Below are 27,604 nucleotides of genomic sequence, written 5' to 3' on the forward strand. Positions count from 1 at the left end.
TTTGTTACATTTGTGAATTTTCTGATTTGTATATATTTAACTTTACTTAACTCATAACAATATATAAAGAAATCTTATTCAAAAGGAAATATGCTGATAAGCAAATCCAATTTAAGAAAAACACTAAGGTATGCTTCACAAAGATTAATGAAGCCTGCAGTTTCTCCAGAGTAGACCACTATACGCTGACCCTCGAGATGGAAAAAAGGGAGAAAGGGATATTCGCAGCAAAAATGAAAGACTAAGTGCAGAATATACCAGAGGATACTGCTAGCAGGTATATTGGGCATAGGTACATTCATTGATTTTTTTTGTGTTGTTTCTTTACAGAAATATCTATCTATCTATCTATCACTCTATCACTCTATCTATCTATCTATCTATCACTCTATCACTCTATCTATCTATCTATCTATCTATCTACCTATTGTATTCAATTTGAAAACATGTTGATAGTGTAAGCTATTTAGTACAATTAAGGCTATTTAGAAATTATATTTTATTATTATTATTATTATTATTATTATTATTCATGTCAGGTGTTCATTTATTGTTACTGAAATATTGATGTTAATATTCAAACAAACTGAATAACAACCAAAAGTTCAAACACTCATAAAATTGTTACACAGTTTTTAATAAGCAGCGCTGTTGTCAGGAGATACATTGTCACAAATAATACTCACATACAGACAGGTATGTTTGTCTCAGGGTCCAACTGACAAGTGCCCCCATTATAACAGTAGCCATCACATAACTGACAGCTAGAGGCGATTTTTCCATTAGTGCAGCTGTGATGAGAAAGAAAATACGATGTAATTATTCTCCAGATCCCTAAATTTTAAAGCTGATCTAAACTTCCCCAGTAAATATTTAATCTGATCACACATAAAGGAGCAACTGACTGTGAAAACACTATCTATATGACAGGTCGCCCTCTGGCAATAATTTTTTAAACAGCGTGACAGCAAACATATTTTTTCTTCTCTAAGGCTATTATATTTGCAAACTGTTAGCTCAGATAAACAAGGCAATGCTAACATTTACTTATGCAGTACAAATATCTACCACAGATCCTCGAGAGACAAACCATCACAATTCACATCTTCTGTCTGCTTAGTATGCATGCAATAGCAACCCATACTGCTAACAGATGAGAGAAAAATCAATGTAGAAACCTTATAATCTATTTGTTCTTCTTCTGTACCATAACAAATGAAAATAATTATATTGTTTTTAGGAAAATATCACAAAAAGAATACATATTAAATATTATTGCTTTGTTCAAAATAAAACATCCCTTCAAATGGACATTATTAGAATATTTTGCATTGTTCAAAGTGTAACATCCCTTGGGCATTGTTTGGATATTTTCCATTGTTCGAAGTAGAATATCTCTTTAAATGGGCATTGTTTGAATATTTTGCATTGTTCAAAGTAGAATATCCCTTTAAATGGTTTTCTTACACATATACGAGATGCAGTGCCCAGTCACCCTGCCCATATTAGTGCCATGGGAATTCATAATATCTATACACACCTGAAGACAAATGACTAGCAAAAAATATCCATAAAATAATGATAAAAAAAAATAATACTTGTCTGCCAAAAACTGTATACAAAAATCCAAACTATATTCTTGGCAATATGAACCAATTTTATAAATTTGCATCAAGTTTAGATTTATTTCATTATTAATTTAAAGCTTGCCTTTTTTCATATACAATAGACACCTAGATATTGGATTTAAAATGCACTGAATTAGGTATGCATTCATTTTATTTTACAGCCACATCATTTACAGTTCAGGGATTTATTTTTAATGGTTAGGGTGGTGATAGAGAATGGATTCATTTTGATGGGGGGTAAGTATCAGTATAGCTTATATTATAGCTCTTACCTCTAAAAATGCTGTTTGGGAGTAGGGTGACAGCTGACTATGTCAAATTTCAAGACCAATATGAAAGATCCAATGAGTATCAAGAATAGACTTAGAGATTCATTTGGTTACAAACTGCAATTCATCTGAATTTGGGCTGATCAGAGTACCATCTCATGAAATGTATAGTTTTTGGACAAAATGGCTCAGCCAAAACACATTTTTCCAGCATGCAGAAGTCTAAACAAGAGGGTTGTTTAACCCCTTAAGGACCAAACTTGTGGAATAAAAGGGAATCATGACATGTCACACATGTCATGTGTCCTTAAGGGGTTAAATGACTCTTAAATAAGTAATACTTTCCATTCATTTAATTTAGAGAATACTGCTATATGGGCTGGTGTCAATCAGCTATCTTGAACTAATTTTGACAACTTTTAGAGTGTAGTGAAAAGGCTCCTTATTTTTTTTTCTCACTTGTTAGTACAATTTGTATTGATATGACAACAAATGATCTGCTCCAATTATCAGTTTAGTATAAATTACATTTACCTATTTTTAACTGGTTTATCATTAGCTGATATGCAACTATGTGAGCATACAAATAATACTCAGGAACTAAAACATAAAAAAAACATTCAAAACACATTCCACAGCATTATTATTTTAATATATAAATGCAAAGTAAAACTTTTATTAATGTCTGAACCAAAATAAAAAAAAATGTACGATGTGACTTAAGGAAAGTTTTATTATATTTCGTAAAATAATTACTCCTCCTTTAGAACCATTTTGAAACGATATTTAACATTTAGTATCCTGTAAAATTCTCTTTAAAATTTATCTGGCATGTCCAGTTTTTCAAACTAATGTGGAACTGGACACTGTTTGATCTTTTTGTCCCCAATGGAAAACAACGCAATTAGGCCGGTCCACAGGCCAAATTTCAAGATTTCTGAGACTCCTAAAGCAGCACAGAACAGATTTAATCTACTAAATTATAGCATCAAGCAGCAGCAAAGGAAAAGGGAAATGAAAAGAAAATAAATACCATATATTCAAATTAGTGTGACAACTGTCAAACCTAGTCAAATAACAAGTTGAAATATTTGTGTGACGAAAGCACCTTCGTCACTGGGATTTGGAGAGGCCTGCTTGCCAGCCTCTTGCCCTGTTACTATGGCCCAAGGGATATATTGCCCTTTAAAAACACCATTTGGGCATATTGGAATTTAAAGGCCCTGTTTCTGCCCCTTGGACTTTTAACTGGAACAGATTCAAACATGTGGGGACGACCATCTTAAATTGTCCAGCAGTGTTTTGCTGTCGAGTGTATGGAACTGTTTTGGGCATGGGACCATGTGCACTGTGGGGCAAAAATAAGACTTACAGGAAATTCCTGAACCCCTGAATTGATCTGGGTGATCTCTGGATATGTTGTTCACCCAGATCGGGGCTATCAGGGGATATGTTGTATTTTGGGGTACTTTTTGATGTTTGTAAAAATGTATGTTTTTTCTGCTTAGACTTAATTGAGTTAGTCCATTGTCTTAGTTAATTGTATCACAGTCAGAAGGGAGGGCTTGTGTGCTGTATGTGGGAGTGTCGGACATTGTTGTATTGTTCTGATTGGTTTGTGTGCCTGTGTTTCATCAGGTCCAGGGGGTGTGCGTCTGGCCTGAGGAATTGTATAAATTGTGAGTGCTGGCTTGCATTAAACAGACCTCTTCTACCTTTCATGAAGTCTTGGCTCATGTTTGGGGATTGGAGAACTACCTACACTCTGGGGATTGCTATAATAGCTATACTCCCCAGAGTAAGCTCTTGTAAGAGCTTGTTCCTGTTCCTGTTCCTGCTCTCTGGATTCTAAGAAAGGTCTGCCTACTGGAAGCTGTATCCTGGTCTTGGGTCCAGAGTGGGTGGAAGACGGCGAGACCCCAACCGAGCTGCAGCGGTTTGTGGGGTGTGCGGTGGGTATGGTGTCTAGGGGAGTGCTTGGAGCCCTCGGCAAGCACTGGAGGTACCCAGTCGGGGTGCAGGCGATCTGTTACAATTTGCTTAAAGCAAGGCCAACTCAGATGAAGAGATGAGATGGTTAAAATAAGTACCAGTGACATGGGCAACAGTAAGTAACATCTATTTAACACCTGCCGATTGGTTTAAATTGGAGGGTCTGCAGTCAGCTCTTTTAATTTCCTCTACTAAAATAAAAAGGAAAGATATACAATAATATTAATAATAATAGTAATAGTAAAAAAAAAATATTGTATAAAAAGAAATCAGGTTATCACATAACTGTATTATATAGAAACCATCATAAAAGACTCATTTTGCTCAGTGCTAGCAAACTTATTTTAAAATATTTTTTTTTATTGATTCTGATATGCTTTAGAACATATTTACAAGGTTGTGATACTTAAAAATTTAATAAATAAATAGTACAACTGACTGGTCGACTGCCAGAAAAACGTATGTGGATTCCTCTGGACTCCCAGAAACATAAACAAATATTTTTACTTTAATTTACTTTGCAAAACTCCATTAAAAATTACTAGATGAACACATTTCTTGAAGCCACTAGTAACGTATTTTATGTCTGACAATGTACTGAAAATGACAGATTCCTTAACCTTCTAAACCGTAATGTAAGTATCAATGGGCTATAACTTCCCTATAGTCAGGGAGAAGTAATCTAGATCTCACATTTTACTGTTAGTTTTCCAGATATTTTAAATATGTTTATTTTGGAAATATATTATTTCATGTATATGTTCATTATGCTTTAATGTTTACATTCATTTTACAAATTACATTGCTTTTATACTAATATTTCTCTCCTATGTGAAAGAACACAAGATAAACAAAGCTATACACTGTGTAAATATTTTTCATTCCCCCCAACATTTCTGTAAAGGGCGAATGAATAAATGAAAAAAAAAAATAGTTTACTTTTACATAATTCTATTTTTAAGTTTGTCTCAAAAAAGCAATCTATGCACAAAATTTCTGTTTTCGCATATGATTATGTGCCAAATATGCCACTCTTGTTTCAAATAAATGTTATGCTATACTTTTTCAAACAAAACGTGCTTGGTATTGAAGGGGTTAAATTCTTATCGTGAATGAACTAACTGGTTAAAATAAAGATATATTTAGTTGGAAATGTGATCTTGATAATAATTATGTTATGTCAAACATGGCTAATTTCTGGAGGAAAACATCACCGATGTATATGTAGCTCATAACATAGACCTTTTAATGGATAATTAATGTTTGGTTGGAATCCTAACATACGCAGACATGGAATGCGAAACCATGGAAACAGCATGAACTGTATATGTAAAATATGTATAGAAATTGGTGAAAAGAGAAGAAAAATAAATAAAAATGATGCCTGGCAATTATCAACTAATATTACATGTCAATTAAGTTAAGTAAGAAAATCAATATGTAGCATTTTTAGATTTCTATTTTAATCTGCAGTTTCTGTACACTGAAATATTTGCTTACACATGCTAACTGAATCCGTTAGTGATTGGTTATGCAAATTACTGTTTCTTATGATTTTTTTCCTTTAATGCAATTGCCTTAAATTGACACTAAAGTCACCAGACCAACTACTGTTTAATGTAGTTGTTCTGGTGTCTACAACATTTTAATGTCAACACTGCCTTTTCAGAGAAAAGTTATAATTTTCAGAGAAAGGGCTTTCTAGGCTGACATTCAGCATCTCCCCGCTCTGCATGAAGATGATGAAAGTTCCCCATAGAGATGCATTGATTCAATGCATCTCTATGAGGAGATGCTGATTGGCTGAGGATCTGGTTGAGGAAGCTACATTGGAGTAGTGAAACGCGTCCCGGTACTATTTGGACATTGTGCCATTTCTTATTTGTATTCTTGTTAATAAATTAATTGTTAAATATTTTTACATCCTGGTTCCCGATTTTCATTGTTTTACATAAAGGGAGTGCAGTCCCAAACTGCACAACGCTCAATTATAGAGGCACTGGGGCTCCACGTATGTAAGTACCCATTTGTCACTGCGACCTCTTTAAGTACTACATACTTTGCTACCCTATCTCTTGCCTTATATATTTCCCTCCAGGACAAGATACAGATTTCGTATAGGGGTGGGTTGCCTGTACGGACCCGGAGGTTATCTACACCAGAGCTAGGTTTATAACTCTCTGTTTGTGAGTTTTAACATAACTTTTATTAATATACTGTAGTTCTGTACCATCTACACTATATTTAATTATCTTTTATAGATACCTATGAGGTTTTAGAAGAATCATCTAAAGTATTAACTAAAAGGTGATTATTTATACACTATATAAGCGCTACATTTTTTATTTTTGTTTATCCTATTTGCTGGTGATGTTGGAAAAGTGTCACATTAATGTCTAGCTGCTATTATTGAAAATCACATTTATACATATTGTATTTAATTTATACAGAAATGCTACAACCTGTTAACTTTATTGACTTAGCGCAGCGTTTTGCTGAGCATGCTCAATAGCCTCCAAATACTTTCCTATGAGAAAGCATTTGATTGGCTGAGATCATCAAATTTGATGATCACAGCAAAAGGGGGTGCAGCAGGCATATGGCCAGCCGCTAGAAGACCTGCACGGCGTTGGAAGTAAGGTGAGAAATCTCACCTTTTAAAGTCAGGAAAGGCGGGGCAGGTGGTCACTGAATGCCCACTGACTTAATTGGAAAATACTTCCCAGGTGCAATTTGTATTGCTGGGTATAAAACTCATGTATAGATACTTCTTCAAATGCTGTCAAAATATGCATACCACTTTGTCTGACATCATTTTACCGAAAGAGTAGAATCATTGGGAATAACTATTTTCTAAAGAATAATAACATTATAAATTACTTTAATCAGGAATAGTAGATTGCTTTTTAACCCCTTAAGGACCAAACTTCTGGAATAAAAGGGAATCATGACATGTCACACATGTCATGTGTCCTTAAGGGGTTTTAAGGATGTCATGGTGTTTTATGCTTATCTAAAAGATAACCATACTATTAGGAGGGTTAAATGCTGTTTTAGCATAACTGGAAGTAAAAAGGATATCACTCATATACAGCAACTTGGAGCACTAATTACAGAGCTATCTCACCAGCATGGATAAAATTTGCGAAGCAGAACATATGTTTAAGGGATAAAAATGGCAATAAAAAGGTTTCCTGGATTTATATCCATAGATATTCATACACCTGCTTCAAATGCACTACCTCCTGATGGTTTAATATACAGGTATGCAAATTAACGTATATGATACACGTGGATAATCTGAATCGCAGTTTGTCCAAATGTGGGCCAGTTGGTGGTCAGCGGAACTCCAGAACTCCGAGCTGAAATGTAGCTGAATCACAAACCAACCAAAACACGCAGTTGCCGACCATGTTCGATTTGATACATAATTTGGAATTCTGCCCGTGACACCAAAAAAAGTGATGAAAAAAGATGATTGATTACTGGGGAACACTCACTTATAAATAAATAATATATAAATATGTAAATATAGAGTTATTTTTTACAACTCCTCCCCGTTTTCTCTTTATTGGTTACCTTTTCACACTTAATCTGTGAACCAAATAGCGGGTAAATATGCCTATCAATGTACAGCAAAATATATGCTTAATATTTGCATTATGAATATATTTTGCAGTGCAGTGATTGGCCCATTTTGTATGCCCTTTTAATTTGTCTAATTTGTTTCCTGAATCAGTGTTTCTGTAACAAAATGATGATGAACCGAACCGACGTACCAAGTCAAAGTTTAGCTGTCCTAAAACACATCTTTTATTTTTGGAAAAAAATGGTTTGGGTGAAGTGAATTTTCTCAACGTTCTCAAGTCTACTATATGAGCATACATTAGCTTAACTGGCCCAATTTATAGCATGCCTAGGAGGAGAGGTCTAAGAGTAGAAGTCTGTTTATGAAAATCAACATGTTTTATTGCCAAATATTTGTTAATTGTAACTAATGGAAAAAAAGTAATTCCAAAATTCAATTAATATTACAGTTTTGAGTTTTTTTTGTTTTTGTTTTTTATAGATATAAAATGCCATGCAAATAAAAAAAAACAGGCATTTTTGAAATTTATGAAACCTTTCACTAATCCATCCAAACAACAGCAACTTATAAGACATGTATGGGAAACATAAGCTTTTGAAAGAACTTTAAAATTAAAAAAATGTTAGTAAAAAAAATCTATTTCATGTTGTCTGTTTGATATGATCCCATAGTGATAAGCATTGGAAAATATATTAAATCTGCTAAACAATTACACATTAAAAAGTTAATTTAAAAAAAATATCTGAGTGTAATTTCTCCTTAAGCCACCTGAATGTCAGAAGTGGTGATTTTTTTGTTGTTTAATTTTAATTAGCATGGACAGTTTCAGAAACTGAAACACAGCTTCTGAGGAGTCCTATATTCAAATGCAAAATATCTGATTTTATTTTAACTTTTTTATTTTTGGCAGCTTAAGGCCAAAAAGCTAAACAAGATGTGAATATACAATATATATATATCACACATCCACCATACAAAGTACATCTACAAAGTGCATTAGAATTGACTTACGCTAGAGGATAAAACAAGCATGTATTTTAAAGCTCTATCTAATTCAAACTCTGTTCATCTTGGCAAAATCTACTGAAGCAGTAAGAATTAAAATATATATATATATATATATATATATATATATTTTTTTTTTTTTTAAGCACTGCATGTGATTCTCTGTCTCATTGGATTTTGTAGTATTCATAGAAGAGAACAGTAACTATAGTTAACAATAAATCTTTATTTCTAGAGCTATATTTATTGTTGTTTTTTCATTCTTAAATGTGGTGAAAAATAAATGAATGAGGCACTCTGGCACCCCAGCTATAACAGCCCTATATAGCGGGTATAGTGCTATCATTTTACTGATGTCATCCTCTGGCTCTGTGACAAAGTATTTTTAAGTAGTTTAATATAAACCAGGGATCCTACACGTTTTGCAGTGCTGCCTCTTGCTTACTGCACAGCTAAGATGTAAATTACACTTACACATTAGCAATATGTTAATTTTGTCGAAATGTCTGTGACATTGATTGGCTGAGACTGTGGAACTTATTGGGATAGTTTCAGTTTGCTTTCAAACAATTGGAAGGCTGGGATTATGTGGTAGATATAACCTATTTCCGAGTCTGGGCAGAACTATTGGAATTAAGCGGCATGATCTGGGGAATTGGGAACTTCAAAGGTTAGAATGTTTCATATTAATACTTTGTATTCATTCTTAGCATATATTTTCTATAATCTGCATAATAACTAGGGACAACTGCATTTTACATATTTACCTTTTCTCTTTGCCATACAGTTTTATGCAGTTGCAGAGCATTTGTAGTATGTTCAGTTAAGCTGATATGACTTCTACACTATTTAATAGTGATGTTGCTAAAATATGGTTAAATACCATTCTACTCTACAGCTGTTTCCTTGAATAGAATGGTCTTTTTATCTCAGTTGTCTGCATTCTCTATGGCAGTGTTCCCCAACCCAGTCCTCAGGGACCACCAACACTCCAGGATTTATGTATGTCCTTGTTTTATTCCAATGGAGATGCTGACAAAACCTGGACTGTTGGTGGTCCCTGAGGACTGTGTTAGGGAACACTGCTCTATGGTACCAGACACTCTCTATGGCCCCTACAATTATTTTAGTCCTTTGCTTTTTTGTGTGTAATCCCTGTTTGTTTCTTATTCCAGTAAAATGCTTAATTTTGCATCCCATCCTTCCTAGAATTAGCAAGTTAACATACACATCTACTTTTAAATCTTTCAAGGCTACTATAACACTTTCTTCAAGTGAAAATGATGAGAATTTGGTAAATGCATGCTGCCATATACTGCATGCATACCACTACATGAAAGTATCACAAGATCTATGGGAGCTAATTTTATTTTATTAACAAATTAGGATGCACACCAAACTACTGCAAATATAATTGTAACTTTATTTACAAAACCTGAGGTATCCCTTGAGAAAGGCACCTTTGTACATGCCGAAACATTGACTAGGCTTGTGTCCTGCTCTGGTAGGCTATTGAATGTATGCAATTTTTTCTATCACTTTTTGTTTGTCTTTTATATGTTTGATTGTCATTGTGTTTTGTATATAAAGTTACAATTATATTTGCAGTAGTTTGGATGTGCATCCTAGTTTGTTATTAGACATTTGTTTTTGATAACGAAGGGAGTATCCACTTAGGTTTGCATCCAGTTTATACCATATAAACTGCACCAATTGTATTCACCTATGCAAAACGCGGTTGAGCTATTCTTATTTTAACATGGAATATTAATATACTAATATACTTTTAATCACAATCTACACTTAACTGTAAACATATTTAATTTAAATGCCCAAAACAGGTGAACCGCATGTGTCTTAATGTAACATTATTGTGCAATATTCTCTTAGAATTAATTACCGTGATTTCATGTCATTGAGTCCACAATTCCTTGGTTAACTTTATATTTACATCAGAACTAAATGTACACTTACTTGCATGCAATATCATAATTGTTCTTATTGACGATGCATTGACCACCACGACATCTTAGGCATTTGTCCACTTCACATTTTGACCCTTCGTATCTAACAGGACACACACATTCAACACTTCCATCACTGGCAATAGTGCAAGACTCTGAGTTTACACAGTAGTGGTGACACACATCTAGATAGCAAACACAGATACAGGCATTATTTTCAGTGGTTTTCACTTGACACATTATTTTTACAGTAATTTCATTTTGAAGAGAACAATTAATAGAATACCTGGGGAAACCACTGCCTAATAGTTTGCAGCTTACTAGTTATACAAGTTGTAGATAATTATTTATTCCTCTCAGACTTAAATGCACTAGCTCTCTGTCCATTTTTATGAACAATATTGAATAAAAAATAAACTAAAACTGTAATCTACAACAAAGGCTTTTAAATAATATAATACCTTTTCTTTATAATTTATTACCTACTGTTATAATAGAGTTCACACTACTTATGGTTTTCTATCTAATTGACATATCCTAGTTTTGATATATTTAAAAATGTCTCAGTGGCCTACGCATTTTTTTTTATTTTGCTATGTGTGATTTTGTAAAAGTGTGTATTTATAGTCAAAGTCAATGCATGAGTCACCAGTTGTCGCTGTATTTTTACTGACTGGCTGTAATCAACTCAGTATTAAAAGTCAGATGGAATGATTCATAACACTTTTGCTAAAGCAAAGCACAAACACTAAATTGATACATTTACTCAACTTTTGGTAGTGCCAAGTTTAGGATCGCTTATTGTCAGTGTGATAAGGTACGACAGGGGGTAATTACATCATTGTTAATGAATCAAAGCATTGCTTACTGTTTATTTCAAGTCTCAAGAATTCACTAAATAATTTATGAAACATGAGTTAAAGAACCGTTTTACCCCTTTAATTGAACCAATTATACATATTATCATGTATCCAAGCACTCTCTTCATAATTTTTTCTCTCATCAAAGCATAAATACACCTCTAAATAAAATGATTCCCAACTACTCGTTTAGTAGTAGTTTAAGTTGTAAAATGTGCTATAGAATATATATATATATGTTTTAACGCCCTTTTCCCCAAATTCACACATAGGTTTTGACTAAAACAAGATTAAATTGGCACACTAGTGTGACTACATGTGATAGCTGCATTTGTAGGTTAGGTTTTGTTTAACAAAATAAAATATTACAACTAAATTATTACAACTAAAAAACTAAAAAATCTCTTTTGTCCCTCCATCTAAATCGGAGTATTTACGTTTTGTTCCAGTTATAAAGTTGCCCATAACATGACATATACACATGTATTTATAACAGAAGGTTAACATCTTGGATGCTGAAAATTTAAAGTAAAGCCTATTAAGAAGTAGATACTATATTGATTGTCAGTAATGGCCATAAAAGTACTTACGGTATTGGCATCTGTCTCCTGTATATTCTGTAAGGCAATGACATGAAGGTTGATTGCCAACAGATACACTACATGTGCCACCATTCTGACAGAAATTTTCACATACTTTGCGTCCACAATTGGGTCCAGTGTAACCAACTGCACAGCTACATGTTGGTTTGCCTGTATGAAGATAAAAGAGCTCATTATACAAACTAATATTTCAGTAAAACTTAATAGTAATTTAGGGCTTTAGCCTAATAGATTTCAGACACTTGAGTATTAGCAATATAGCAATAGCAATAGAATTGCATATCTTTCATACAATGCCAAATAATGATTTCATTTAAAATTCAAATGTATCAGCAGGTTTGGTTTATCTTGATGTTTTTATGGGAACCCATACAATTTTGATACATATATTATGATAAAATGTTTTTTTTTTTTTTGCTGTGATCTCTATTACAATACAACTACAATATTGTATTGTATAATTTCAGTTCAAATTTAAATTCTAAACAACGTTTCTTTACATCTATAGGATGAAAATAATGAATGATAAGATAAAGTACCACCGTTACCCACTTAACTTCCAGAGAATATTTTTACTTTCATCTATTTTGCAAAATGAAATATTACAAAATGACATTTACAGGGTTGGCACCTACTGCATGTGGAAAAACTATCCAGCTGTGTACAGGGCTGTTCAGACTACAAAATCTGGACACTGTTCGTGCCATTTAACAATGTCCAGATTTTGTTATCCAGACCCCAAATATGTCAGGATTGTCCTGACCCAAACAAACAAACTTAGGTATATGCAAGGAAGGTGTGCATATTGGTCCTTAGAGTTGTTGGGCTGGCACTGAGATTATAGTCAGAAAATCTGCAAGCAGGCACAGAATAAACATTAACGAGCTGAGGTCAGGCATTACAGAGGTACATAGAAATGAGAAGCAAGCCAAGGTCATTGTTAAAGAGATCAAGAAAGGTCAGACAAGTCAAGATCAGAAAATAGAATAATAAATAATATATGACTAACTCTGATGTAAACAGAAACCACAACAGGGCAGGGAACAAAGGGACAACCAGGAAGTATATGTACTCTGTACTGAGTTGTGATTGGTTACAGAGTTCCATGATATCACAAGTGATGTGTCAACATCATTAAACATGGGGCCACAGGGGTTTCCATGTCTTATCTGATGTTATAATGAGGCAGAGATGAGTGGATGTGCATCAGAACACAGAACAGACATCACTTTCTTGATGACATGGTATCGCGAGGTACAGGTAATGCAATACAATGGGTCTGGATTTTGTCCAGATTTCAGACAGACCAAACAACACCAGACAGCTGACAGTTGGACCAAATGTTGCATATCTGGGCCCCTTTGCTAAGCATCTCATTAAAACAACTTAAAGGGTGGCTACCAGCGATACCGAGCGGACGTCTCACTGCAGAGCTCCGCTCAGGCCTGAGAAAATATATCTATTAACAGCCACAAAAGCAGAGATTTCACCTCAAAACGAAGACATCCCCCCCTATAGAGATATGGGGCGAAGAAATAGGAAGGCTCAAGGGTCGGCGGGTTCCCACCAGCCAGATATCAGAACCTCATTTGAACGGCCGACAGACTCACAGGCCGTAAAGATGGCGCCGGACTCACGCCGCACACAGGCGGAATCTGAGGCCTCGCAGGACGAAGAGGACCCCACACCCTCCCCACAGTCCGGAACACCACCCGGCCTCTCTGACATGGAGGAAGACGAGACACCCTCCACGAAAGGGGACATTAACAGACTCCTCGCAGAAATGAGGAAAATATGGGGAGCAGAACTCAAGCAAGTCCAGGCTGGGGTAGGGGAGCTGAACCAAAGAGTCCAGGCACTGGAAAGCTGTGAGATGGCCAAAGAAAATAAACAAATGGCCAGGGACACCCAACTGGACAAACTCACCTCACAAGTGCAGCAACTGAGACGATCGGTGACCACAATTGAGGCAAGGCACCGATGAAAAAATCTCCGTCTCCGAGGGGTCCCCGAGTCGATAACCGATGAGCAGCTCCTGCCCTATGCCCACAAGCTGATAGTGCACATGGGAGTGAAGGGAGGTGAGGACAAGCAGCGGTTCTCCTCAGCATTCCGGTTGCGGAAATCTGCGGCAGCCCCTAGTGGAGCACCCCGGGACATCATTATGGTGACCCTGGATATCACTATAAGATCAGCTATAATGGCACATTCCCGTGAAATGGGGGTAATCACTAATGGAGGCCACACAGTGGCTATATTTCCTGACATACCATTCACTGTCCTCACGGAAAAAAAAAGCTGGCGCCTATAGCCAAAAGGTTGCGAGACTCGGGAATAAGATACCGCTGGGTAGTGGAGGGTACACTCCTAACGGAAATAGAGGGAGAGAGTGTGGTCTTGGCATCGGAAGATGACCCGGAGCCCTTCCTGCAAAAGGTGGGTCTGCCCTCGGCATGGGACATCACCACGACTAACAAGAGTCCCGAAAGCCCGGATAGTCCCAGTGGGACTGACCACACACAGAGCAAACCACCCAACTTCCAGATAAAGAGGCTGACTCCTGCACACAGAGCCGCAGAAACAAGACTGTCCGACAAGCAGGACCGAAAGAACACCATCACTCATAGGAAATTCCTTTGGTAACCTGACTTAATCTGTTGACCTACAAAAACCGGCCACCGACCATGCACTTCGAAACAGTGACAAACAGGACAAGCACCTGAAGCCCCAGCACCTCTCTAGCAGGCGCCTACATGGATAACCCCGTAGAGACCCAACCGCCCACTTAACTACATGGCATTACTACTTGGTGACACGAATGAATGGGCTGCATAACTGCATGCGATGCATCGCTACATGTACTGCGATACTCAATATCTTAGGCCAATGTATTACGGCACCAACATCATAGCGCTGTACTAAATATAACGTTGCTAAGGATATTACAATGCTGGAGCTGTCGCATAGTTAGAGAGGTTACATTATGAAGATGTTGCAGAACCAAAGATGCTGCGGCACCAAGGATGCTGCAGTACCTGCAATAACTGTGATGATGCAGTACCTGAAATGTGGCAGACCCAGAGACGTTGCAAACCAGAGGTGCTGCAGAACCAGAGAGGTTGCACTACTAGAGCTGTTAAGTTGCAAGCGTTGTTGCATTTCCGGAGCTGTCGCATTACTAGAGTTGTTGCATTAAATATGATGTTGCATAGTCAGAAATACTGTGTTACCAGAGATGCTGCATAATCATAAGGGCGGATTACTATATATCTTATACCGCTACGTGTACTGCATAACTATATTATTAAGTTTCTATATTCATATACGGAGAGAGGGTGCACTACCAAATATAGGGTATAACTACAATCCTGCATTGCAAAAGAGACTACACTACTGATTATATGACCTAACTATGTAATGGCATACTCGTGTATATATAGCATAAAGGTACACGTTGACTACACTTGGCATTTCTAACGCAGGCCCTCACTGTGGATACTGCATAGGTACATAATAGGCACTAATATGCATATGTGGGGTCGCTAACCATGTTGCATGCTCAAACATATCGCATTGTCAAGAATGTGTTATAGAGGTGTTAAATATGTTAAACATCCATATAGACGGCAGCACTACACAAATCACTGTGATAGCCATATTATAGCGCTAGTAAGATGTTACTACAAAGTTGTTGCGTAGCCATGTTACGAATTTATTGTAATACTGAATATACTGCATAACTGTGCTGATATCATAACTGCATATACCGTATAAATGTACATGTTGATATTTTCAAAATAAAAAATACAAAAAAAAAAACAACTTAAAGAAATAAAAATAAATAAATAAAAATCCTGTGGGGGTCAATAAGACCCTAGATTACTATAAAGGAGATATTCTACATTATCTTACATAGTTACATAGTTACATAGCTGAAAAGAGACTTGCGTCCATCAAGTTCAGCCTTCCTCACATTTGTTTTTTGCTGTTGATCCAAAAGAAGGCAAAAAAAATCAGTTTGAAGCGCTTCCAATTTTGCAACAAGCTGGGAAAAAAATTCCTTCTTGACCCCAGAATGGCAGTCAGATTTATCCGTGGATAAATATTTAAAAATAGTGACTAAGTCAGGAGGTGTTTAGTCCATCAGGGTTCACATATCCTCATTTATACTTTAGGATTTATTGTTAACCTGTAGAGGAACATATTTTTCTGCCAGATGCCACTGGTCACTAATCTTATGCCTACCAGTGAGATGAAAATGTCTGCTTACTACCTGCTGCTATACAATAAAGGAAGTTTCAAAGGGTCATATCATTCCTACAGTCAGGGAGGGAGATGGGCTCTACCATTTCACTGTTAGCATTACATTAAAGAGACTGATGAAAATGACATTGCCATATTGGGAGCATTGGATTGGCCCGTCATACTGCCTGTGTAAATGTGCATAATTTTATTTTTTTAATTAGTCTGAGATGCAATCTATAAAAAAATTATTTTTGTTGTTTTATTGTATGTTTATACAATGGTAACTATGCATCTCTTGCTTCAGATGCATGTTATACTAATTTCAATCAAAAAGTACTTGTTTTTTAAAAAAAAAAAATATATATATATTTTTTTTTACAAAAGACAATGTGGTAAATGTAGTTACATTATCCTACTAGTTTATCATATAGACACCTTTAAGGGTTGGTTAACTGAAAGAAAATAAATAATTCTGATAAAAAAATCAAAGATACAAACAAAAGTGCATAAAGAAAGTGAAGCCAGCTCTCGTAAGGGCATACAATAAATACAGCTATATAGATTTTGGAGCACTAGTTTTTCCATAACTCACTAGTTTTTCACATGCATCTTTCCCTTCTAAATATTAGGGTTATTCACTAAAGTAACATTTAAAGAGTATTCAAAGAGAATTTAAAATGTAAGGCCAGAGTAGCCTAACTAAAAAGCAAACTGGAAAAATCCTCTAAAACAGCTGATTTAGAGGATTTTCCCAGTTTGACTATTTTGATCATAAATTTTAAATTCACTTGGAATTCACCTTGAATTATCATTTTAGCAATTGACCCTGCATATCTTTCTTTGCCTGTTGATCTACGTTCTAATTTATTAAAAATGTAGTTTGTGATCAAAAACGTCAAATTATATTATGCTGCATATTCCTTTGTAGTCCGTGGTTATTACTCAAATAATAATATTAATACGAAGATAAAGAAGAAAAAAAAAACAAGAAGAAGAAGAAATAATATTGTAATGATGTATTAAAAAAAATGTGGATTGATCTAAGGGGCATTAAAAAAAGTAATCAGTTTGGCCTTAACAAGGGGGTAATTCATAATGTTTTTAATAATACATTTGAAATATATCCAAATTTGTATATATATTTTAGCTACAGTCTAAATAGGATTTTGATCTGACAGCTTCAAATTGAATCCCTTTAGTTCTGATGCACTTTCAATCTTTTATTAATTAACATATTTTCATTTAACAACTTTTCATTAGGTGCAAGGCATACAAATAAATCCATCTTTTATTGTGTTTATATCCTTTTCATGATGCATTTTTATAGTGTTGTTTTATGATGCTCTTTCTATTATTTTAGATTTAGATTTAGTGTGCACATTAGAAAATGCGGTGGGTTTCCTGCACATCAAACTATCTTTATAGGCTCTAATAAATTAATCAGTTTAATAACAGTGAATGCATTGACAATAGTTTACAGCTTTCAGTAATGTATGACTTGTGGTATTTATTAAACCAATTAAACTCTTTAAAAATAAAAAAAATAGATGTATCCAAGTTCTGTTGGTTCGCTATCTATATATTTCCAGAGTTATAACATGATTTACTAATACGGTAAATAAATATTACCCAATTAGTAAATCATGTTATAACTCTGGAGACTGTGAGATAGCTCAGAGGTTAATACGCTGCTTGTAGTACCTATTCATGATTCAGAGTAGCAACTTTTAAGTAAATATGTCCAAGATGTGTAAAAATTGATTACATTTATAAATATATAGTCATACTCCTACTCTGTGAGATAGCATATTTTTCAAGCAAAAGTATATATATATATATATATATATATATATATATGTTTCAAGGCTATAGACCAGTATTTGTGGGAGGAGTTTGAATCTATCTTTAACCTGATAGGAGTTTGAATTTATAAAAACCCCAATCACCCTCTTACCTGGGCTGTTCTCATTCAGGTTATTCCACCTACAACACCCTTTTATATATATATAAAAACAAAAAATAAAAAATAAAAATGCACTCACAGGTCTTCGTGTATTTGTAGAAAAACTGGTGCTTTATTAATTAATTTATAGTGTACAAAAATCAATCGACGTTTCGACCCTGCCAGGTCTTTTTCAAGGATCCCAGCAGGGTCGAAACGTTGATTGATTTTTGTACACTACAAATGAATTAATAAAGCACCAGTCTTTCTACAAATACAATTGATTTCTAATTTTTTGTTTATTTATTAGACGCCAGCGATTTGCACCCAGGCATTTGACATATAGATATATTTTTTTGTGGAGGAGAGTGCCAAGCTTTCATCTGTATATATATATATCTTTAGGCTTTGCACTCCAATCCTTGGTAGATATATATATATAATTACCCAGTGCTCAGTAACACAGTAAATATTGTTCAGCAAAATACCAGCACTCCAGGGTTTCCAATTAGTTTTCTGTATTCAAGTAAATCCGAAACAGTCAACGTTTCAGTTCCACATGGGATGTTGTCTGTTAACCTGAGGAAAGTTATAATTGGAAGCCCCAGAGTGCTGGTGTTTTGCTGAAATATATATATATACAAAATTTGATCAAAACAAGTACCATTATTGTAATTTGATGTTTAAAACACTATCAGAATGTATTCAAACGAAAGCTAAATAAGAGGAGAATTCTGCTGGAATAAGGGAATATTTAAAAAATGAACAAAAATAAATAAATAATATTATATTTACATGAGGAAATTTTTTTATTAGACTCAGGATCCTTTTTGATGTCCGGAGACCTGAAGAAACACTTTGAGTAGGAAAAACAATCAATGCCTGACTACTGGGTATACAGAGCCACAGAATCTGTACATTTCTCCAGGAGGTTTATACCATTTGTAGTAAGGCTCTTATATTGCATGCTTGTGACTGTGTAAAATCTCCTTTTTGTCTATTTAATTGAAAGACGTTTTACACCTCCTTATAATAGGTGCCTTATTCCAGTTTCCCTAAGTACACTAAATTCATTCTGGTATTTGTCCTTATGAGGTTGAATAATATAATTGCTTATTAGTGTTTTTTTATCTGAAAAAATGAACTAAGGTTAGTTGTGTTTATAACAATATTCTATTTCAAAATAAATAAACACAATGGTGAAAGATTTAGTGAGCTTCAAGGTTTTTTTTTTTAATTTAAGAGTATATTTATTTATAAGGCACATTTTTTGTTTGGGGGTTTATGATGTTTTACTGTGTCCCTTTGGTGTTTATTATTTGTATGTTTTGTTTATAGTCTTTTAGCAAATCGAATATTATATTAACCCCTTGAGTATGGAGGCAGTCGTACAGGTTCTGATCAAAACAAAATCTGGAATTTGACTATATGTCTGTTCAACCATAATTTACCTCTTTCATATTAAGTGCACCCACACTTATTATATATCATTTTGTTCAGGAGAAACAGGGCTTCCATTTCACATCAAATATTTAGATATGAAACATATTTTTTTGGGAATAAAAACTGAAAAAGTGTGAGCAATTAAGATATTTAGTTATTTTCTTAGTTCTGTGCGGCATTTTAACTGTGAATGTCATAATACTATTAGCTGTTCAGCAAAGTCTCGTGAGTACAAGGTCACCTCATGCCGAAAACAGTTCCATAACATTCACAGCTAAGTACCGCAGAGTTGACCAGGAACCACAAAGTCTTAATGCCAAAATTAGTTCCATAGTGGTTGCGGCTAAGTATCGCTGAGGACCATTCGTGGGATTGTTCATGCGAACGGTGGAGGGAGCTAGCTTTCGGTTCCATTCAAATGATGGGAAAGTGCAGAACCAGGGGCACTGAGGGAGAGATGCTAATAGCGGCTGGGCAGAATAACTCCAGAACAGGGCATCAGGCCTAAACCATAGTAGGTGGGCAGGAGGCCAGTTTGCACACTCCTACAGAAGTTCGTGGCAAATGTCCGTAGAAAAGAGTGTTTGTCACATATATATATATATATATATATATATATATATATATGGTTAAATATATATTTTTGGCACACACAAACTATGTTTATTGCCATTAGGGGGACTGCCTGATAGCCCAGGCAGTCCCACTGCAGGCACAGCATGGCCAGCTATTGTGGCTCGATCACATGACCTCCGGAGGCCTGAGGGGACAGATGTGCTGCAGAAGGACTGCCTGGGCTGTCAGGCAGCCCCCCTGACTCAGATTATGGCAGCAGATAAGTATATGTGTGATGGGGGTGGGGCGAAAAGGCATGCCTGGTGGTGTTATGGGATTAAATAATTTCCATGCCTATTTTGGTATAGCACATGTCACCAATGGACTGATCTAATTGTGAAAAAAAATTGTATATCCTAATAATGGGATAGAGTTCTACAGCTGGGAATCTATCATGTATTTTGTAGTACTTTGTTTTTAATTTACAAGCAAATTCAAACAATTTTCATAATCTATAAAGTAAAATGTATGGACTCCCTTCACGTCGTTCTCCATAAAACAGGTGTTCATCTGTCCTCCCATTTTCCCAGCAAGGGGACCTTGATCTCTGTATGTGTGCATTTATAGTTAAAGGTATGTGTGTTTCACACCTTTCTTTGACTAGTGCCATGAGATCTGGGACAAATCTTGTAAAACAGAAAGTTGTGTTTTTATGGTTGCCCTGTCACCCTAATATGTATTTTGGAAGAATTGTGGTTGTAACAGCAGCACAACTGTTAAGAAATGCATATTAGAGTGTATTTGGAAACTTGACTAGATTTACTGGGTTTAGCAACCCACTTCCCACCATTCTGCTCAAAGATATGGCCACATTAGACATGACTACATGCTTGTCTTTATCTGATGGATCATCAAGGCATACAATTAATTCTATTATCATGGCACATTAGTGCCACTCTTAAAAGGGATGTATAAAAAAAAAACATATTATATTCCTGGATCACCAAGCAACCCAATAATCCAAATGCAAAACAATTCCAAAACAATATAAACAAAACAAATCCAAAACAATATAGAATATAAGTGATGCTAAAAATCAATACATTACAAAACTCTCCTAAGGACATCCCTATTTTAAAAGTTTTGTTATATAGTGAATTGTTATTGAACCAAATGTGAAAATGTAGGTTAACATTGCTGACATTTTCTTTTTTGCAATATATGTATTTTTTTGTTTACCTTTATTCATTAACTAATGCACATTTTCCAGAATTTCTATTGATATCTATATAACTATTTTTCATTATTATCATAAGAAAATAAATGTCACCACTCTGTAAGATGTTTTAAGATATAAATCATCTCCACATATTTTGTAGATATAAATCTTCTGCACTTAATATCGCTTGTCACTTACCATCTTTATGTAGGTTATTTTTTTATTCTTCACTTTGTTTTCCTTAATTATTGTTTTTTTTTATTTATTTTGAAAGGCTTCATTTAATACCATGGCCATTTCTCATCTGTGTACTCACCCTAAAAATACACACTCAACATTATGAGATTCTATAACTAATATTTTCTAAGGGTATGCATAAGCGCTTCATAACATACCGTGACCTTTGAACAATTATGTTAACACAGGAAAAATGTTTTCAGTCTAAATTCTGATGATCAATTTTCATCTTATGCATATTTTCAATATCTGGGTCACCAGCCTTTCAACTAACTGTAAAAATGTAATAGAAACCAATTGCTCTGTTAGAACTACTGGTGACAGGCAATTTCATGCCTTAAAGTCACACACTTGCCCAGAACTAGAATGGAATTCAGGAACTCTTATATCTTTCGAGTCACATAATTACTTGTGGCATGAATCCATATAACAGTGAAAAGTGAAAGCTTTTTTTTTTTTTTACTTTTGACTACACAAGTTTTACAATGTCAGCACTACTCTATGATTCTATGAAATACATTAATATATGCATATAAATTATTATGCTTGCTACATATATGTACCTTTCACACTAGTACCTGAAATTCCATTTCAAGTCCTAACACCTTCACTATCCTGTCTTCCGCTATTGTTGTATCAGGTTGTGTAACGTCGTTAGTGAGGTGTGTGGATTTTGTAGCATGAGGAGGATGTCATCCGCAAACAGTGTGATTTTATATTCTTCGTTCTTTACTCTAATTCCCTGTATCTTGGGGTCATTTCTAATCAGGTGTGTGAGTTGTTCTAGGGCGAGTATGTACAGTATCGGGGATAGGGGGCAGCCCTGCCTATAGCCGTTTGAGATGTCGAAGTTGCTAGATGAGAAGCCCCCATTTACCACTTGTGCCGAAGGGCATGAGTGCAGCGCTTCCACCAGTGCCTTGAACTGTGGGGGGAATCCGAATCTCCCAAGGACCGCGCGGAGGAAGGGCCAGTGAAGACGGTCGAAGACACTAGCACACTCGGCACTCCTCCTCCCCGCAGTCCACCCAATAAATCCAGCACCTTCCTCATCCCCCTGGCGGCCGCTCACAAATCCCACCTGGTCTGCATGTATTAGGGTAGGAATTATTGGTGACAGTCTGTTGGCGAAAATTTTAGCTAATATTTTTGGGTCCGTATTAAGGAGCGAGATTGGGCGTAGATTCTGACATTTGTTTGGTGGTTTCCCTGGTTTAGGGAGCGTGGCCACATGTGCCATAAGCATTTCCCTCGGCATGTTGCCTGTAGTGATAATGTGGTTGTATACTGATGTCAGGTGCGGGGCCAAAATGGTGGCAAATGTTTTATAGTAATAATTTGTTAAACCGTCTGGTCCCGGGTATTTGCCAGACGGCAAGGATGCGATAGTTTTCAGTATCTCTTGGGTCGTTACGGGTGATTGTAGTTGTTCTACTTGTACCGGAGTTAGTGATGGCAGTCGTGTGAGGTCTAGAAAATGTTTGATTCCGGTGTTCATAGGTTGGTGGGTTGTGTCATCCTGCTTTAAATTATACAGTTTGTGGTAGAATTTCACCATCTCATTGTTAATATCTTGAGGGTTATATAGTTTTGCCCCATTGCTGGCGTGCAGGTAAGGTATTTTAGATTGGGATTGTTTTTTCCTTAGCAGTGCTGCCATAACTTTCCCTGCCTTGTTGCCCTGGGAGTATTGTCTAATTTTTAGGCGTTGCATAGCGTGGGATGTTTTGGCTAGGTGAATGTCGTTCAGTCGTTTAGTAGCGCTATTGATGTGAGATGGGCAGTGTCTGGGCTTAGTGCGTGTGCGGCCGTGGCATCCCTAACTGTTCATAGTAAGGTTATGTATTCCTCAGTGGATGTGCGTTTGATGTATGCGGCTCTGCTAATCAGTAGTCCCCGTATGGTTGGCTTGTGTGCCTGCCACAGTGAGCTTGGGGATATGTCCGGAGTGTCATTAATCCGGAAGTATTGTTCCAGATCTTGTGTCAGTCGCGCCTGGAATGTAGAGTCGTGCAGTAGGGAGTCATTCAGGCGCCAGTGTGCCTGCCCTCTATGGGGGAAGGAGCCCCTTAGTGTTACTGTGATGGGCGCATGGTCAGACCACACAATGTCTCCAATCTGACAGTGGGTTTTTCTTGGCACTAATGCCCCTGACACCAATACATGGTCTATTCTGGAGAACGACTTGTGTACCTGTGAGTAGTAAGTGAACTCTTTGTCCACAGGGTGTAGTGTGCGCCAGGCGTTGTATAAGTTGTGTTCTGTTATTAGGTTGTTTAGGACTTTGCTCTGTGTCCTTGTTGCGGAGTGTCATGGGGAAATACTAGGAAGAGTCGTGTCCATGTGTGAGTCTAGCACATGGTTTAAATCTCCACATATAACGACATCTCCCGTAGTCGGATAGGTAATTTGTTCAAGACTCTCTGCAAGAATTGTTTTTGGTTCATGTTTGGGCAGTATATATCCACCAATACATATTCAGTATTGTTAACCATGCAGTGTAGTGCTATATGCCTCCCCTGCGCGTCTTTACGTATGTTCAGTAGTTCAAATGTCAGTGAGTGATGTATCAGGAAAGACACCCCCTTGGATTTGGAGGAATGTGTGGCATGGAACTGAGTTGGGAAGTCACGTAGTCCAAACTTGGGGATGTTGTGGGATCGTATTGTTATGGACATGGATGTGGGGTGAGATGCTGGGTTGAGGCATGTTGTGCCATATGTGTTCATTTCCACTGTTGCATTTGATGATGGTGTGCTGTGTAGTGGGTAAGCAGGTCAATGTTTGGTCCTCTCTTCTGTGGATTGGGGTGGGGGAGGGGGTATAACCAGGACAATCGAACTTGGAAATGGTGAACTTGATTCCCTCCTGGGAGGGCATGGTGTGGAGGGTCCACACCTCGGGGTGGGAGTTCCTAGGTTCTCCCGTGATGTGGCTGTCGAGCTCTGTGAGATGTAACCAGTTTCAAATAAAGGCTTAAAGGCGTGATACATGTAGGGCCCTGTCAGCTTCCATTCTATTATCTAACAGTGGAATAGCAGGGTGTGTGACATATCACTTAGCTCAGTCAATGCTCCTCATGTGAAGCTGTTGCCGCCATGACCCGTGTTGGTCACAGCTGCCTGTGTGCACATCCTCTTCTGCACAGTGGCAAATCACTCGACATCTGCCCGGCCCATGGCCGATATGCACGACCTAACCTCCGTCGTGCATAGGGGCGTGTGTCAGGGTGTGCTCAGCGACAGAGACCGCACCTAGGGCCAGGGTTGTACCTTGCCCTCAGGCCCCGGGCGCTCCCCAACCCTTCGCACTCGCTCGGTCATTCAATACCGTTGCTTTCACTGGTAACACCCCGACACATGGATCAGTCCCCCGTGTACCCTATAGGATCACAAGACATAAACTTATTCTGGTCTGCGTTGTTGTCTACTATGTCATGTCTTGCTTAGTGCCGGCAATATATTGCACGGGGAAGATGGATACACAGTGCATCTATGCTTGCATTACATGTGACAAGAGTACTGTTGAGTCCATTTAGATACATCCTAGGCCATACACCCGTATATATAACATTGCATACATTGTTTTCCGGCATAATAACTCTAAAGCCCCAGTGCCTATGGCATCTTGATCAGCTATGTGAAATCCCGGACAGATATTACGAAAAACATCTTAACATTGTTAAGTGCCCGTTGGTATAGCCACCATGGGGTTTTAGGATACCGTAGCCAGTTCATTTGTGGTTCAGTTTTTAAGATAATCTCCACGACTAGGCAATCAGGGCATGTGTATGCGTTGCGGCCCATAAACTGGGTCATCCGCTTCATTTCTGTGTGTGTTGTGTGATAGTATGGATGTGTAAAAAAAAAAAGGAAAGGAAAATGCAATAAAGTGTGCATAGGAGTTATGAAGTATGTTGTAAGATAGTGTGGTTACGGAGTTGTGTGTGGGCAATACTTGCGACCCCTGCCATCAGGTTGATTAGGTAAGTCTCTTGCGGGCAACACTCCAATCCCATGTCATCTTCTTAATTGGGTGTGTAGCAGACTCTGTCGGAATAAGCGGTATGTCCCATTCTTTTAAAAGTTGGATGCCTTCCTCCGGGGTATGGACGGGCTTGAATATACCGCCTCGTTGAATTAGCATCTTGGTCGGGTAACCCCACCGGTATTTGGTGCCATGTTGCCGTAGAGCTTCTGCGACTTGTTGGAACGCCCGTCGTCTTTTCAGCATTGCCGCCGAGAGGTCATTGAAGAGCTTTACCGTAGGGTAATCTTCATGTGGGTGACTTCGATTTCGACTTGCCGTGAGGACCAGCTCTTTAACATGAAAATAATGGGCTCGCAGCAGCACATCTCGTGGTGTGGAGTCTGGCAGGTAAGTGGGCTTGGGGATTCGGTGTATCCGGTCAATCAACATCATGTCCGTCAGTATGTCTGGCGCGTAGGCCTTCAAGAGGCCTCGTGCATAGGCCTGAAGGTCTACCTGTTGCACCGACTCTGGTACTCCTCGAAGCCGAATATTATTCCTCCGTGCCCTATCTTCAGCATCAGCCATTTGTGCCTCCAGACGTTCCACTTTTTCCTCTAGATGCTGGACGTGACCCGCCATGTTATTGTGGGCAGTAGCAAAGTCCCCCATTTTATCTTCCATTTTAGATGTGCGGGTTCCTAACTCTTGAATTTCCTTTGTCATGGCATCCGCCGTTTGCTGCCATGAGGCTATCAGCTTGCTAGACAGAGTATCCAGTGCGTGCGCCAAGAAGCTTTTCGTGATTTCATCGGCCTGTGCGGTTTCCGCCATGGGGAGGCTTGTATCTGAATCCCCGTCGCCATCTTGGGCGTCTGGCTGTGAAGTTGTTTGTGGAGTCTGGCCTTTGTGGCCGAAGAAGTTGATTTTATCGGTTTTAGCAGCCGTTTTCTTTGTCCTGTGGTCAGACATTGCCGTTGGTGCCGTTATTTCGTGCTTATTGTGCCTTTTAAAGCTCGTTTGTAAGAGCTCAGTACCGGAGCAAGTCCTTATGCGGCCATCTTGCTCGGTGGTCAGCCACGCCCCCGTTAGTCAGCTATTTTAAGCAGCATGTGTACTTTCTATACCACCAGCTGCAATTCCATCATAACTCCATATTCTAGTAGCTCCTTCATCAGTCCCTGCACCATGTTAGGTCTCCCAGCTGCTTCCTCTTTTAACAGTCTAACACAGTAGGATACAAAATACAGATTTTTCTTTGTAGAGATCCCACAAAGAACAAAATGGGGTAACTCCAACCTATGTGCTGGATTCTACTGCAAGAGGATAACTTTACAATGGTAACTGAAAATCAGGTCTACAGGTTATATCTATAGGATAACTGCAATTCGGTTAATAGAGATGTCTATCACTTAACATTTTATCTAGTCCCAAAACTGCCCATTCATGTTCTGTCCAACAGATGTTGAAAAGGTTTAGGTTCTTCCACTGCATTTTCTCTCCAATTTCTTCAAATCTCCTTAATTGTGTGTTTTTAGAAAGGGCACACAAAATACCAACAAGTTGTCATAAGATGATTATTGTTCATGTTCATTGAATTAATGTTTCTTTGTATTTTACTTTTTACTGCGGTGTAGTGGCATATTTTTTTAAAAAAAGCATGGTGCTATAATAATGTTCTTGTTGTTTAACTGCTCTAACACTATAAATGTAACTCTGTTGTTTTCCCATTCAAGATACAAATTTGAGACCTTAATATTGTTACTTCTCATTACTGATGATATTGTATTAATTTGGTTTGCTCAAGAACTTTCTTGACTAAATCGAAAGTTTTAATTACATCTCTCAGATGTGTGCTTTTAATTAACTGATGACATTTTCCTCGTTCAATTATTGTAGTTCAATACAACTGTCATAAACTTATAAATTTTAATTAAAGCTATCCCAAAGTCTAGCTACATATCTGCATAGGCATTTGCCAAAAGGCTTAACTGTAAGTAAACCAACAATGAATAGATCTCCAGTGGGATTTGTTTAACAATTTAACATTTGGGTGGAGATAATGAGCTTTTATAACATACAATA

At 37.1% G+C, this 27,604-nt stretch overlaps 1 protein-coding gene across 1 annotated transcript in view; it reads right to left on the reverse strand.

Annotated features, from left to right (window-relative positions):
• Positions 1 to 27,604, reverse strand: part of LRP1B (LDL receptor related protein 1B) — a 1,140,323-nt gene that overhangs the window by 27,395 nt on the left and 1,085,324 nt on the right. The window contains exons 84-86 of the mRNA XM_063429375.1: positions 11,898 to 12,059; positions 10,458 to 10,632; positions 687 to 791 (exon numbers count right to left, since the gene is read on the reverse strand). Coding sequence (XP_063285445.1) covers positions 687 to 791; positions 10,458 to 10,632; positions 11,898 to 12,059 — 442 coding nt within the window. The remainder of the gene's footprint in view (positions 1 to 686; positions 792 to 10,457; positions 10,633 to 11,897; positions 12,060 to 27,604) is intronic.

This window comes from Pelobates fuscus, chromosome 8 (genome assembly GCF_036172605.1).
Source record: "Pelobates fuscus isolate aPelFus1 chromosome 8, aPelFus1.pri, whole genome shotgun sequence".
Classification (NCBI taxonomy): Eukaryota; Metazoa; Chordata; class Amphibia; order Anura; family Pelobatidae; genus Pelobates; species Pelobates fuscus.